The following is a 13,622-nucleotide window of genomic DNA, read 5'->3' on the forward strand; positions in this document are numbered from 1 at the left end:
CGTCTGCTCATCCTCTCTTTGCCGCCTCCCCTTTGCGCACATCCGTAAGACTCTTACACACATTCGAGCCAGTGAGTAACGTCTGATTATGCGAGCGCATGGCTGCCCGTAACGCGATTTAATATTAAAATATTATGACAAACGTCAACAGGAGGTGGGTGTAAAGAGACGCGCTTCTGATTGGCCCGCAGCCGCGTGAATACGAAACGAGAGACAGGGACACCTCGCCAATCCCTGTTTTGCCCTTCACTGCTATTTTCCTTTTTGCGACTGAAATTCAGAATTTCAGCAAGATAAAACAGATAAGAGAATCTGGTGTTAATCCGGTTGAGAATGTGGTCTTTCGGTTTTTAATTTCATTACTTTTTCGTGTCTTGAGAGAACTTGCAACATCAAATAAAACTTTTGCAACCACTGCACACACGTGTATGTATATATAATTTTAGAATCTACCTTATTCTGCTAACATATCCAGTTGCCTGAGAATATTTTTAATTATTTAACAATATGTATAAATATTATATATGCTTAAATTAGTTTAATCCAAGAGAAGCTATTTTTTTAATTTCTCATCTGTCATATTTGTATTATATAAAAAAAAATACAATTTTAAATTAGTATTTCGGCACGATGATGAATCTCGTGCATATATAATATCTTTATAATTAAAAAAGAAACATTGGTTAAATCGAATAATAAACTCGAAAAATTGGTATAGCCACTTGAACACCCAATAAAATAGTTATATCAAAATAGCAAAGAAAATTGCAAAATAGATAGATGCAAACTACAAATAGAGAATCGACATTGAATATGATTTGGATTCATCATGCAGGCGATATGTCGGCTCCTGTGCTGATTTAAACGTTTGACTTTTTCCATCGGCTTTTTTTTCCACGCAAAAGCATTTGTAACGCAAGCCTGCGTGCACACACGCGTTGAACGAGACTCGACGCACGTAGTTTAGTCCGCGCATCGTCGACATGCGAAAAAAGCGCGCTGAATAAACACTCCTGACAGACGTGCTTGTAACGAGTTTAAAATCTAACGATATCCCATCCGTTTAAAACACAGCCGACGCTTGCCTGCTATCGAATCTGTACAACGGAAATTTTGATACTCGTTTTGTATTCATTTTTACCTATTAACTGATATTGATATGCTCTTTTTTCTGCCTGACGAATAGTCTGCCCCACAAAGCAATTGTTGATTGTTCGTTTTTAAATCGTGACATTTATGTCATTGAGTAGCTATCATATATTATATTTTTTTTTTGTATAAACAACATAATGTATTTAGAAATTTGTTCGGCAGCGAATGTGTTGTACATATCATTAAAGCGATTGCTATAAATAGGTTAAGAAATAATATCAAATTAAGAATAATGCAACATAAATAATAAAGAATGTTATATACAGTTATAAGAAAAATTCAGTTTTGTCGCATATACGCGTTTTTTTTATAACATATCATCTGAATTTTATTCTCCACTTTGAGATTATCGCAGTTGAAAATAGAATAATTTTTTTGGACTGCGTGTAGGTAGGAGCGCTCAAGTACATCTTTATGAAAACTGATATATTAAATATTTAGCAGAAAATATTGATGAGTCAGAGAGAGCCTATTTAAACCCTAAACATCGGCAGATCTTTGCCTACCCTCATACCAACAGATGAAGCGGAAGACGAGACGAAAGTTCGCCAACGAGGAGTAAGTATCACGACGAGGGTGTACATAAGGAACTCATATACAGCCACAGGAGTTTTGGTATGGAAGGTTACCGCGCCGGCAGAGGGCGGAAAAGCGCAGGAATAAATCCAAACAGTAAACAGAGCGGAGCTTGCGGAGAAACGTTCGTGAAAATTCTAATATATAAAAGATATGAGAGACCGCGCGCGAGAGGGTCGAACTCGAAGGAGTCTCCGGGATTCAAATAAGTGGCGTTACACGTAGTACCCAGTGACGAGGGGGAAGGGAGGGAAGAGAAAAAGGGGTGAGAGCAAGGGTCGAAGGAATCTGAACAGCTAACAACAAGCGCAGCATCCGACCTTTATTTAACCTTTTCTTAAAAGAGTCTTAGGAGTCCCTCTTATCTGCAGTCGATGGCCCTTCAGTGTTGGCCCTTATACTTTCATTCTTCCGTACTCTTATATCTTTTTCCTTTGCCTTCCCCTTCTCCCGTGTACACACATCAAGCTTCATCGTCTTTTTCCCATGTCCCCCTCCCGTTTTCCTCCCTGAAAAATTTTTACGCTTTCGCGACGAATAACGAGAATTTGCTATCCCTTTCCGCGTTGTGTCTCGCGGTTTCAGTTTAAGATTCTCTGTTTCTTCATTAAGAAAGACGCGGGGTTGGCATTAATTAATAAATTAAAGGACGTCTGTGAGGATCGCGGATGAACCCAAGTGGATTAAAGTGGATACAGTTCTGCCAATCGTCACATTTCATTAATTTTGCGAACAAACGACGTCTTTCGCAATTTCAATATAAATATTGGTGCTCTTTAATAAGTTGCGAGTGATTTATATATCTACAGTCATTTATATTATAAATCTTAAGTGCGCTTTTCACAAAAATGAAGGCAAAATAGAAAGAAAAGATAGAAAAAAAAAAATTTACAATCTTGTTTGCTTGATGTACATGGGAAAACTTGCCGAATATTGTTACGTTTTTACGTAATTAGGGGAGATAACATTATCAACAACTTAAACACCGCAACATGCACATTTATTCGTGTTATTTAGTAACTAATGTGAAGTATTTAAAATAGAAATTATGAATTGTGCTACACAGTGGATGTTATCAATACGCTTAACGATAATCAGATGTTATCAATACGTTCAATGATAATCAGGATATTCTGCATGAATCTTAATTACAATTATGTGAATTACAAATTGAGCAGTTTGGCGACGGCGTAAAATAGAAACGTTAAATTTGACAATAAAGAGGGAATTACAATAACGGAAAGAATGAATTAACAACGGTATATGTGCAAAATTCTGCGAAATATGATGTACCCTGTCTTCTGTTTTCTTTCGTCACCTCCTGACTCTATCTCGTCCCCTTTTCTTTCTTTCCTCTGCTTCAGACTTCGGCCCGAAACGCCATGCGCTGACGCTCCTGACTAAACACTGATAACGCGCGTCACGGAATTTCTTTGCATGTTATAAACATACATAATCGTACATAAATAAGATTAGCATAGGACTCAGAATGCTGGATTTGCAAGAGACACATAGCCTTCCGTTCAAGAGACAATCGTTTCGTGAAGACAAACGTATTTTAAATTTATCTCGGCCAACGTCTTCGATAACTGACGGGACACCTGATTTAGAAAGACTAACTGATTAGATCCTATAAACTTTGTTAATTATTACTATAAATTGTCATTACTTGTGCATCATGCCTAGATGATATAAATAAATTAAACTATAGATAGTAATCTTGTGTTAATCATATTTTTGCGAATTAATTGAACAATTTATTAACCTAGGCATCTAAATTAATAGCGATTGAGCGAGAGCCAATTATTTTATTTTATTAGATTTATTATATTTATGTTTATTATAGTAATATAAATATATTTATATTAATATAATATTGTTATAATAAATATAAAAAATATATTTATATTTATTATATTGATATACAAATTTATGTAATTTTATATAATCAAATTATAAAGAAAAGAATTTTATAATAAACATACTTATAATATGCGCACACGACACGTATCGGCAATTTTGTATTATTTGATATTTTAATAATGCTAAATTTGACAAAAGCTTTGTCATGTGCACTAAAGACGAGGAAGTATTTTCGCGAAATAAATATATCGAGAAACGCACACGAGTACTTTCGACAAACTGTTTTGCAGTTCTGTTGCCTGATAGATCCTTGAGTTGATAAATATTTGCACAAGCAATGTGTCTGGAGACACGTGTGTTTGTGGTAATTACTTTGTTGCGTGACGATTGTTTGTTATGCAATTCGGTTCCGACGAAGGCACGAAGTGCAAGGCCAATGGATAGTTGAATTTGAAATATTTTCAAGCGAATGTGCTTTGTACTTTTTTCACTTGTTATTGTGTAGGTGATATAACATATATTTAAGATAAGTGTTTACAAAACCAATAATTGATTATAGCAATATGTAATTCAAAAGATAAATTGCCCTCAGTTTTATTATGACGCGATTTAAACATCGTACATTTATGATTTTTTACTATGAGATACTTGTATTCATAGGAAAGATACTGATGAATAATATTTTGTTGGATATTTCGCGAAAAACAATTTAAATTACACGTTATCGAAAAGGGTAATAAGAGCAAAAAACGCGATTGTTAACTATAATTAAGTTCTGTTTGAAATAATAATTTACTATCAAAAAGTGTAATTTTAGTAAATTACCATATTAACTGCTGCTAAATTTTAAAACTTAAAATTTCGTCGGAAGACGGCTAGGGGTAAGACCTACCACAAACATTAAATAGTTATTTTCATGGCAATACGGATCTTAAGGTTATAAAGGATAATAAATTTCTCTGAGAGAACGTTGTTTCTAATATCATCTCGTTATATCATACAATAACATAATAATGGAAAACGTGTCGAGACATCTAGAACGCTCGAAAGTTTTGACTCTCGATCATACCTCGTAACAAAAAGTGCACGCGGAGAAGAAGCTGGGTGCTTTTATTCCGTCTTTACACTCGACAATCTGCTTGATGATAGAACTTAATAAAACAAATCCCGCTGTGTAAACAGTCGAGGAGACTCGAGTTAACGTCATTCAGACAACAGTGAGTTTTCCTTCAAGCCAGCCAATGATGTCGGAGCGAGCCGCGCTGGGCTTGCTCGAGTACCATTAGATAAGATCAATATTATTCAAAATACGGTACAAGTTTAACGCCTGTACATTATGTGATATTTATATCATGAATATTCCATCTAAAGCTGCCCTTTACTTTCTCCCGCGTCGCGCTATCTCCCTCGTGGCGATTACAACCCTTACCTCTTATTTTGAAAATTTACCGCTGCGTAAATATCGCTGATTCAGATTTGTTTAGGTTGTAGCTTTTCGGCTTCTTGGTTGATGTTTCCCAACAAACTATCATCGCGACTTCTTTTCATAAGGCAGCTCGCAACAGCCTTTGATCGAGTCTTCGATCTCTATTTTCGTATTGCAGGCTACTTCGCTGTTCGCAGCCTTGAAGCAGCAACAACAGCAATCGCGCGACAGCGTCTTCTCATCGAGGGACCGCGAGTGCCGCGACCGGGATCGTTTGTCTACGGCTCGCAATCGTGACTCCAGCAGGGGCAACATAGTGGAGACCGGAGGCGGAAGCGGCGTTGCTGATCAACAACAGCAACAGCAGCAACAGCAGGATCTCGGTATCGAGTACCAAAGCAATGGGAAGCTCAGTCCCGCCGGACACGCAGTGACAGCAGCACCCATGACCCAGCAAAAGCAACCAATCATCACGCAGCAGTCGCAACAGCCCAGTTCGGGGGCACCAGGGCCCCAACCTAGTCCACATCAGAGCCCGCAAGCCCCACAGAGGGGTTCACCGCCGAATCCCTCTCAAGGTGCGCCACCCGGTGGCCCGCCAGGGGCACCACCATCGCAGACCTCCTCGCAGATGATGCTCAGCTCGGCGAGCGGTCTCCATCAGATGCAACAGCTGCTGCAACAACATATACTCAGCCCCACGCAACTGCAATCCTTTATGCAGCAGCATACATTGTATTTGCAGCAACAACAACAGCAACATCATCAGGTGAATTCCTTTGTTTTTAGTTAATTTCTCCAGCTTTATGAGTATTTGGTAATAGAGCGTGCGTTGTATTTAACTCGATCAGAATGTAATATATATGTGTATGTACCTCTATTGCATTTTTCATGGAAAATAGAACTTTTAAATTCTATTATGTTATGTATTATACTTCTTATATTTCTTAGTGCAATCTTGTTTTTAGAAACATTTCGACTATTGTGGTTGTATAAGCGCCGCTCTTGTGTGGTTATTAAATATTATCGTAAATAATGATGAATCAATATATTCTTTGGAATCTCAAAATGTAACATCATTAATTAGTTTTAAATTAATTTTTTGTGTTAGTATTTATATTAATTTTTTTATTTATATAATTTTGCAATGTATAATATCAAAACTTTTACTTTCGATTTATTTATTTCTTTATTGGTTTAATTGCAGGATTCATCTTCCGATCATGCATCTAATCAGGAACGATTTGGCTACTTCTCCTCTTTAAAGAACGTAAGTGAAATGTCTTTCCTGATAGCACACAAAGATCTCAGAGACATTTCAGAAACGTAACATTGAAACCTTTGAAACATTTAAGTAATGTTCCGTAAGGTTTTTGCAACGTCCCGGGTAGGTTGCAGTAACGTCAAAATGTCCGCTTAGGTTAAATTTTGTAATCTTCTAGAAAAGCAGCGATCTTACAAAAACACTATTGAAACATTACAGAAACATTTGTGAAATACCATTGCAACCTAACAGAAACATTGTTGAAACCGCGTGGTATTTATATATTATGATATCACAATACAAATCGTTAAGTTTAATTAAAAAGATTAAACACTATAAAGTAGAATCGTTTACATATCTTATTTTTATTCGAGGACATATTATTAAAATAATATATGAATATATATGAAACACCAGAGAACCACAGAAAACACCGGATCGTGTTGGTCATGTTTGCCAGTTACTATGGGCGTTATTCATAGTCCGTTCTTATTCCAAGATTATCTTAAGTACTGTCTTTGGCTTTCTGATTGGTTCATAACATCTTAAGATCATACTTAAAACAATCTTAAATATAAGAACGGATTATGAATACCGCCTTATATGCAGTAAAAGACTACGAAGCACGAGGCACAAGACTGATTGCGCAAGCTAATGCACATGCGCAACGAATGACGCATTTACATTTCAAAAGTAGGTTGCAGGAACCTTTCATTTGCAATCATTCAATAAATTAGGTTGCAGGACCCTAACTATTGCAATGTTTCAATAAAGCAGCTTGCAGGAACATTCCAAATGAGATGCTATAAATATGAGACATTGAGACATTCCTGCAACCTAACAAAAACCTTGAGTGCTGTCAGGGTTGTTTCATATGATATAAAATTTACAGCTCAGAGAGAAAGAGTTTGTATATTACACTATGGAGTGAGTTTAACTGTTAAAGTAATCAGCAATGTGATATGAATTTGTCACGGCTAATATGCTTTCGTTATTTTACCCTTTCTGTCGATTATCCTTTATATTAAGTGTCATTAGTTTCATCAATAGCGTTCAATAGTAACGTTAACCGATTCAGAAAGCGGTAAAGTCCTCACTGCGAAGGTAATAGTGATAGATTGTAGGTTCTCATGCGATAAAATTTTTTTTTTAACGCGAAATAATTGTTTTACAGCATTTACTTATTTCTTAAAACAAATTTGTCGTCTTTTAGAATTTCTATTCTTTATGAAAAGATATATTACATAGAACTCGTACAAAATGCGCTTTACGACGCAAATTATAACTTAATGACAGAGTATTAAATTAAATTCTTAATTGAATGAACGAAACAGAAACATGAGATATTTTTGCGAGGAAGCTAATCTTAAAAGAGGTTTTAAATTTCGGTATACGCGCAATTCGCGGTCGACAGGACTGCCGAGAACTTGGATGCTTAAGCGAGAGGGTTGATACTCTGGTCTGTGTAAACAGGTAGTCCCTTCTATATCGTTACAATAACAATACACGTCGCACGAACCACTTTTGCTATCCAGCCGCAGTGTTATCCTGGCGCCTACGATCCAATAAGCACTTTGATATTCTTTTTCAAAAATACCAATGCATACAACGAGACAATAAATATTTTTCATGGCACCGCGTGGTTTATTATAGCAAAAATTATTTTTCAGAGAAGAAAGTGTATATATCATACTTCAAATTGGAGATTTGTATTATGTTTTTTACTTACAATTAGTCACTTTCGAAAGATTATAGATTGATACAACTGCAATCTTAATTAACCTTATTATAATTTTTTATCTCAATCTCTAAATTCTGTCATTGTTCGTATAAAATTTGATGAATAAAAATAAACGTTATACATACAAAATCTAAATTTTATTGTAGTTTAAATTGAGAATAGTCTTTTATAAATATCAATTATTCGAAAATTGCTTAAATAATATGAAAATTTATAATTATAAATTTATAATTATGAGAATATAAAAGCATAAAACATAAAACAAATATGAAGTATAGCATAAAAGGATTGTATTTAATATGAATATGAAAAATATTTATTAGCGAAATTGTGTTTACAATCATTTTAATCGTGCAGTTTTTGTTTATAATAATATGATAAAGGGTGCATAGAGGTACCTTAAAGTTTGTTTTAAAATATCCTCGAGGCGCACGAGAGACTGAGAAATGAAATAGACAGAGGGGATTTATTCTAAAGGGTGAAGTAAGCAATTAAGTATCGCCATCAGCCATTGTGTCTCGTTGTTTGTCTTTGAGATACCCATCAATCGCCCTTTATCTTTTCGCTTTCTTCGCGCCGCGAATTATCTGCGTCTGTGATTTATTCATCATTCCAAGACGCAAGTGCCGTCACCTTTTTTTCCTCTCCTTTTTATTCTAGTTAACTAATTTGGCAAGAGCGAAATATTTACTTCTCTGACGTTTAATAATAAACCGCTAATGATACTGTTTAATTCATAATTGTTTCGATCTTTTTACCGAGGGATATCCTAAAAAAATTATGTGATACTTGCTATAATTAATACAATATTCATACAATAAACATAATAGGACTTTTTTTGGATTTTCCTAATAAATTGTTTGCTTTTATAATATTAATTTTATATATTACAATGCTAATATAATTATAAATTTATATTTATTTTACAACGTAATGCATAAATATTTGCAAAGCAGCACCTAATTTATTTCAGCATCAGCATCAACTCGCAGAACTCAATAAGAAGCAATTGGAGCAGACAATGCAACAACTGCAGGAACAATTGCAGCTGAACTTATTTCAGCAGACGCATTTATTGCAAACGGCGGATAAGAAGAAAGCTTCGGCGCCTCTCCAACAATTAGCGATTCAGCAGCAGCAACTGATACAACAATTGCAGATTACGCAAAGGCAGTATCTGTTGCAGCAAGGATTGAGCCTGCAAGGTCACAATCCTTCTTCAGGTATTTATGCGCAGAAATCAATGTGCTTGATTGAAGATATTCTGATATGTTTTAGTAGTTAAATAGATTTTAAATATAATTATTTTACCACAGATATAAAATTAATAATAGCTATAATTATATTAGCACAGACAAAATAATTATAATTAGTAATAGCTATAATAATTTTAGCGCAGATAAAATAGTTATATTGAATAAAATTGCAATGCAAAAAAATGTGAAGCGTTCGGAATTAAAATCAAGTCTGCAATTTGTAAGTTTTTTAAATATGAAGTGTTATTTAGATGAAACTACTTAGATAGAAATTTATAAACTTGGACAATTCCATTCGTTTTATATAACAGATGAAACGAAAAATTACTCAAAAATTCGGGTTAAGACTTTTTTTTGCAATTTTTTGTTTCTAAAAAAATATTAATTAATTAACATTAAAAATATATGACCAACCGTATTAAATAAAAGAAGGAGCAGCGTGAAGATATGAACTATTCAGAGCATTCAAAATTAGGTCTATAATTCGTAGGGGAAAATGTCCTATTGCGCAAAGTATCATTTGTATTTGTTTAAATTTTGACCAAATAGGATTGTTACAAATTTTGAAAGAATATATTTTACATTCCTTATATTGTTACTTTGTTACATCCCTGTGCAATTTGTAATAACTTTTTATTTTGAGAAATTATAGAATTATATCTGACGCAAAATCAATTTCTTACCTCGAGTAAAAGGGTTCCTAGTTCCTAGTATGATAAATAATGAATAGGAAGTGAAATAAACTTTTAACACAATTAATTCTGCTTAAAAAAAGAAAAAAGTTCATTGCTAAACAATTAAATTACAAGCTTGAAAGAGAACATTATTTTTGCAAAATTAGAGGAAAATTAAAACACATGTTTTGAATATGAAATGAAATAGAAAGTCAACAAATTTAAGAAAGACAGCAAATTTAAGTAACAGAAACATTAACAATTTAATTGCAATAAAATAATTAACGTAATTAAAAGTAAAATACTACCTAGACTTGGAGCAATCTCTTATTACCTACCTACCCGGAATTAAAAACAAATATCTTTGTCTGCTAGTTAGTTAACATCACCTAACTCTGAATGGCAGTGGGGTATTTTTGAAATAACACATAAAAACTTTCTGACATAAAGATTATTAAAATATTTCTTACCTTGACTAAGTAGTGGATTTCCGTAGAAAATTCCGAAGAACGTTTTTTTTTATCTAAATCGCAAAGTCAAAAGCAGCGTAAATGAACGTACGCGATAGCGCTCGGCCCACAATAATTGCTAGCCCTACTCTCTTCACTTACAAGAGTCAGTTGCAGAGTGCAGCCCTTGGGAGCCAAGAAAAGTACCTACTCGGAGTTAGGAAACCACCCGGCATTCGGGCACTTTCTTCTAATAATTTTTTAAGAGGATAATTCAATTTGATTTATTGATATATTGTTTAATAATGTTTTGCACATAATACACGCGTATGTATTGTACTTGTTTCATGAGAAAATTGACGTTTCTATTATGACAAACGCTTACGTTTATGATAAAGTGAATTGTACGAGCGCATATATTTAGTTCGCGTATTGTCATCACGCTTTTAATATTCTAATATAGATGCATTGCATAAACATAGGAATTTGCATAAACATCACAAAGATCAATCGATCACGTGTCACAACAAAACACACGCATGTATTTACAGCGATGCGTGACATGCTACCGTGGGAGTCACGTGTGATCAGCAGCATGCGCGCAAAGACGAATCCGAAGGTAAGCTGATGTTGGAGGCATTTCCTTGGTTCAAATCGATATGATTCAGCATCCTGTCTAAATCCTTCCGAATCTATACGCGCAACGTGTTTGCACTCCCTTCTTTTTTTTGTCTTAATCGTTCTCTTTCTCCTTCTCGCTTTCCTCTTCTCACTTCCATCTTCTGGTCTCGCTTTCCAATTTTACCTTGGGCAAAACTTTTACGTAGAAATATTTGCATTGCGCCGATGCTTGTTCCCGCGACGGTTTTCTTCCTAACGTGTGTATATACATATACACGGATATACACATGATACATGTGTAAATTAAAAAAAACACCATTTGAAATAAGCAACCGTGATACGGCACGGTTATTTTGAATTCGAGAGTTCACGTGTGAAACAAACTTGCCCGCCATCCTTGAACCCTGCATCCAATATTTCCGCTACTCGCTTTGCCGTTTCTGTTTTCTTCATTCTTTAAACTTAACTAATTTTTCTTTCAGCCTCACTTTTATTCCATCTTGCACCATATTTTCAATCATTCGTATGCCTCCTCATCGACGCGTAGTTTCGTCTTTTGTCCGCATGTTTGCTTCACACGTAACTGCTTTGAAATATGCGCTAAACATTATTGTGCTATAAATGCTATTTATAATTCCTATAATGTCTATAAGACGAAGTTTTTTAAAATTAAAACTTATATAATCTGATATTATATTATATTAATTTTTTTAAATTATAAATTTAATTTGAATTTTTTTGAATTATATATAATATTATACAATAATTAGGAAAACTCAATACTAGGAATATTTTTGCTGAAAATAAAAAATACGACGATTATTACCTTTTTACTTAATTAGTTATCAACCGGTAGTTTTTTCTAAATTTCACGCAGGTTTGCCACCAGGTGATAATCTACCATCATGGAAATCAGAGCCGTCAGACACCTCGGAATCCCATCAAAACTCCAGCGTGCCGAAATCCAATTCTGGATTGAACGGTAAAATCAAAATTTCACGCTTCTCACTTGATTTTAATCTTGCTCGTTTTTGTATTCTCATTTCCTTGCTTATATGTTTTACTTTTGCGACGTTCGTTTGCCGAACTATCGCAGGCATTCTGAATTCGATAGCTTCAAGCCGACGATCCGAGGTGAATGGCACAACGCCAATGGACGAGAAACCGCTGGACGCTTCATGCAACGACAAAGTTCACCCTCTTTATGGCCATGGGGTTTGCAAATGGCCAGGCTGTGAAGTAATATGTGAAGACTATCAAGCATTCCTTAAGTAAGTTTTTTTCTATTTTTATCTATTTAATTCTGTCATATATGATCCACTAGTTGTGTTTTAATTGACTTTAATTTAAAGAAATTAACGTTATTTGATTATTTTGATTGTTATGTAGCAAATCTTTATCAGTGTAATTAACGCAGTCAATTTTTTATTTTAATGTATTACAAAGAAATTTCATAATTTATTCAAGCCAACTATGAAAATAAAAATATCTCTTATTGCATTAAAATTGTATTAAAACAAATCAGATTTTATCACTCATGATTTGATATATTTTATCGGGACAAACTGTTTCTACAATAGATGATAAATGTTTAGAAATATCTAAACGACGCTCTAATCTTTGTGATATTTGTCACCATTTTTCATATCTTGTAAATGTCTCGTAGATCTTTCCTTTATTGAAATTTTCAAGCAAGCAGGTAAATGTGCGGAAGAAGGTCGAAGCTTGAACTCGAAGCTTGGCTTTGTGTACGCTAAAAAAACCGGTGGAATAAAGTCAGCAATAAAATTTGATGGGAGATGAGGCAAAGGAAGTGTAAAAAGAATCCTTCGTGTCAGCGTATCTTTTTGACATCAGGCGCTCTTACCCATCGGTTACGAGCCGCAACCACAAACTCCATCCCATCAGGGGATTCTTCGTAATCATGGAGCTCGTCGGTGCAAACTCCCTCAAACAAGCCGTTACTTAAAAAAAAAAAAAAAAAAAAAAGAAAACGCTAATTACCTTTGTCTCATTAATATTCACGACATTCGACCGCATCGTTATGCCCCTCAGTCTAATCCCTTTCTGGCTTCTTCCCTCTCTAGTTCGTCCGTTCAAATTTCCTCGACTTTCCCGCATCTACGTTCTTAACCGACCAGCTTGCTCCTCTTCACCCACCCTCATCGATACAGACGTCCGTTCCGCCGACGAAGAAGGATTACGGAAATTCTTAAATACGGAATTTTGTTGGCGGGTGTTGGCACCCTATTCTCATCCCTATCTACGATGTGGCAAAGCTTAATTTTCTGTTCTACCGTTTCCAGGGCGCTTTAAAGAATGGAAATGTTACGTACTCCGGATTTTTCATAGCCTTTGACGCACAGATTTTTGCAGCCCTTGCAAGATAATTGTATGCAGGGCGATTTTTATCGCTTTTCCATATTTTTTCTCGATAAACAGAGATTGCGGGTTTCAGTCAACTTTTAATGAAATGTCTCATGTCATGTTAAAGTAAAATGCTACACTTTTCAAGTTAATAATACAGATTTTTATTAGATGTGATATAAAAAATAAATTATAATATTATAAAACAAAAAATAATTTAAAGTAAAATTTTC

The 13,622-nt window shown here is 34.7% G+C and overlaps 1 protein-coding gene across 13 annotated transcripts in view; it reads left to right on the top strand.

Annotated features, from left to right (window-relative positions):
* LOC105676570 (forkhead box P) overlaps nt 1–13,622 on the top strand; it is a 286,205-nt gene that overhangs the window by 254,688 nt on the left and 17,895 nt on the right. For 12 of the 13 annotated variants that reach the window (XM_012374631.2, XM_067356013.1, XM_012374622.2 and 9 more), the window contains 5 exons: nt 5,196–5,786; nt 6,225–6,287; nt 8,996–9,245; nt 11,900–12,004; nt 12,119–12,293. In XM_012374631.2, coding sequence (XP_012230054.1) covers nt 5,196–5,786; nt 6,225–6,287; nt 8,996–9,245; nt 11,900–12,004; nt 12,119–12,293 — 1,184 coding nt within the window. The remainder of the gene's footprint in view (nt 1–5,195; nt 5,787–6,224; nt 6,288–8,995; nt 9,246–11,899; nt 12,005–12,118; nt 12,294–13,622) is intronic. The other variant, XM_067356021.1, reaches the window with a different exon arrangement.

Source organism: Linepithema humile, chromosome 5, assembly GCF_040581485.1.
Source record: "Linepithema humile isolate Giens D197 chromosome 5, Lhum_UNIL_v1.0, whole genome shotgun sequence".
Taxonomy (NCBI): Eukaryota; Metazoa; Arthropoda; class Insecta; order Hymenoptera; family Formicidae; genus Linepithema; species Linepithema humile.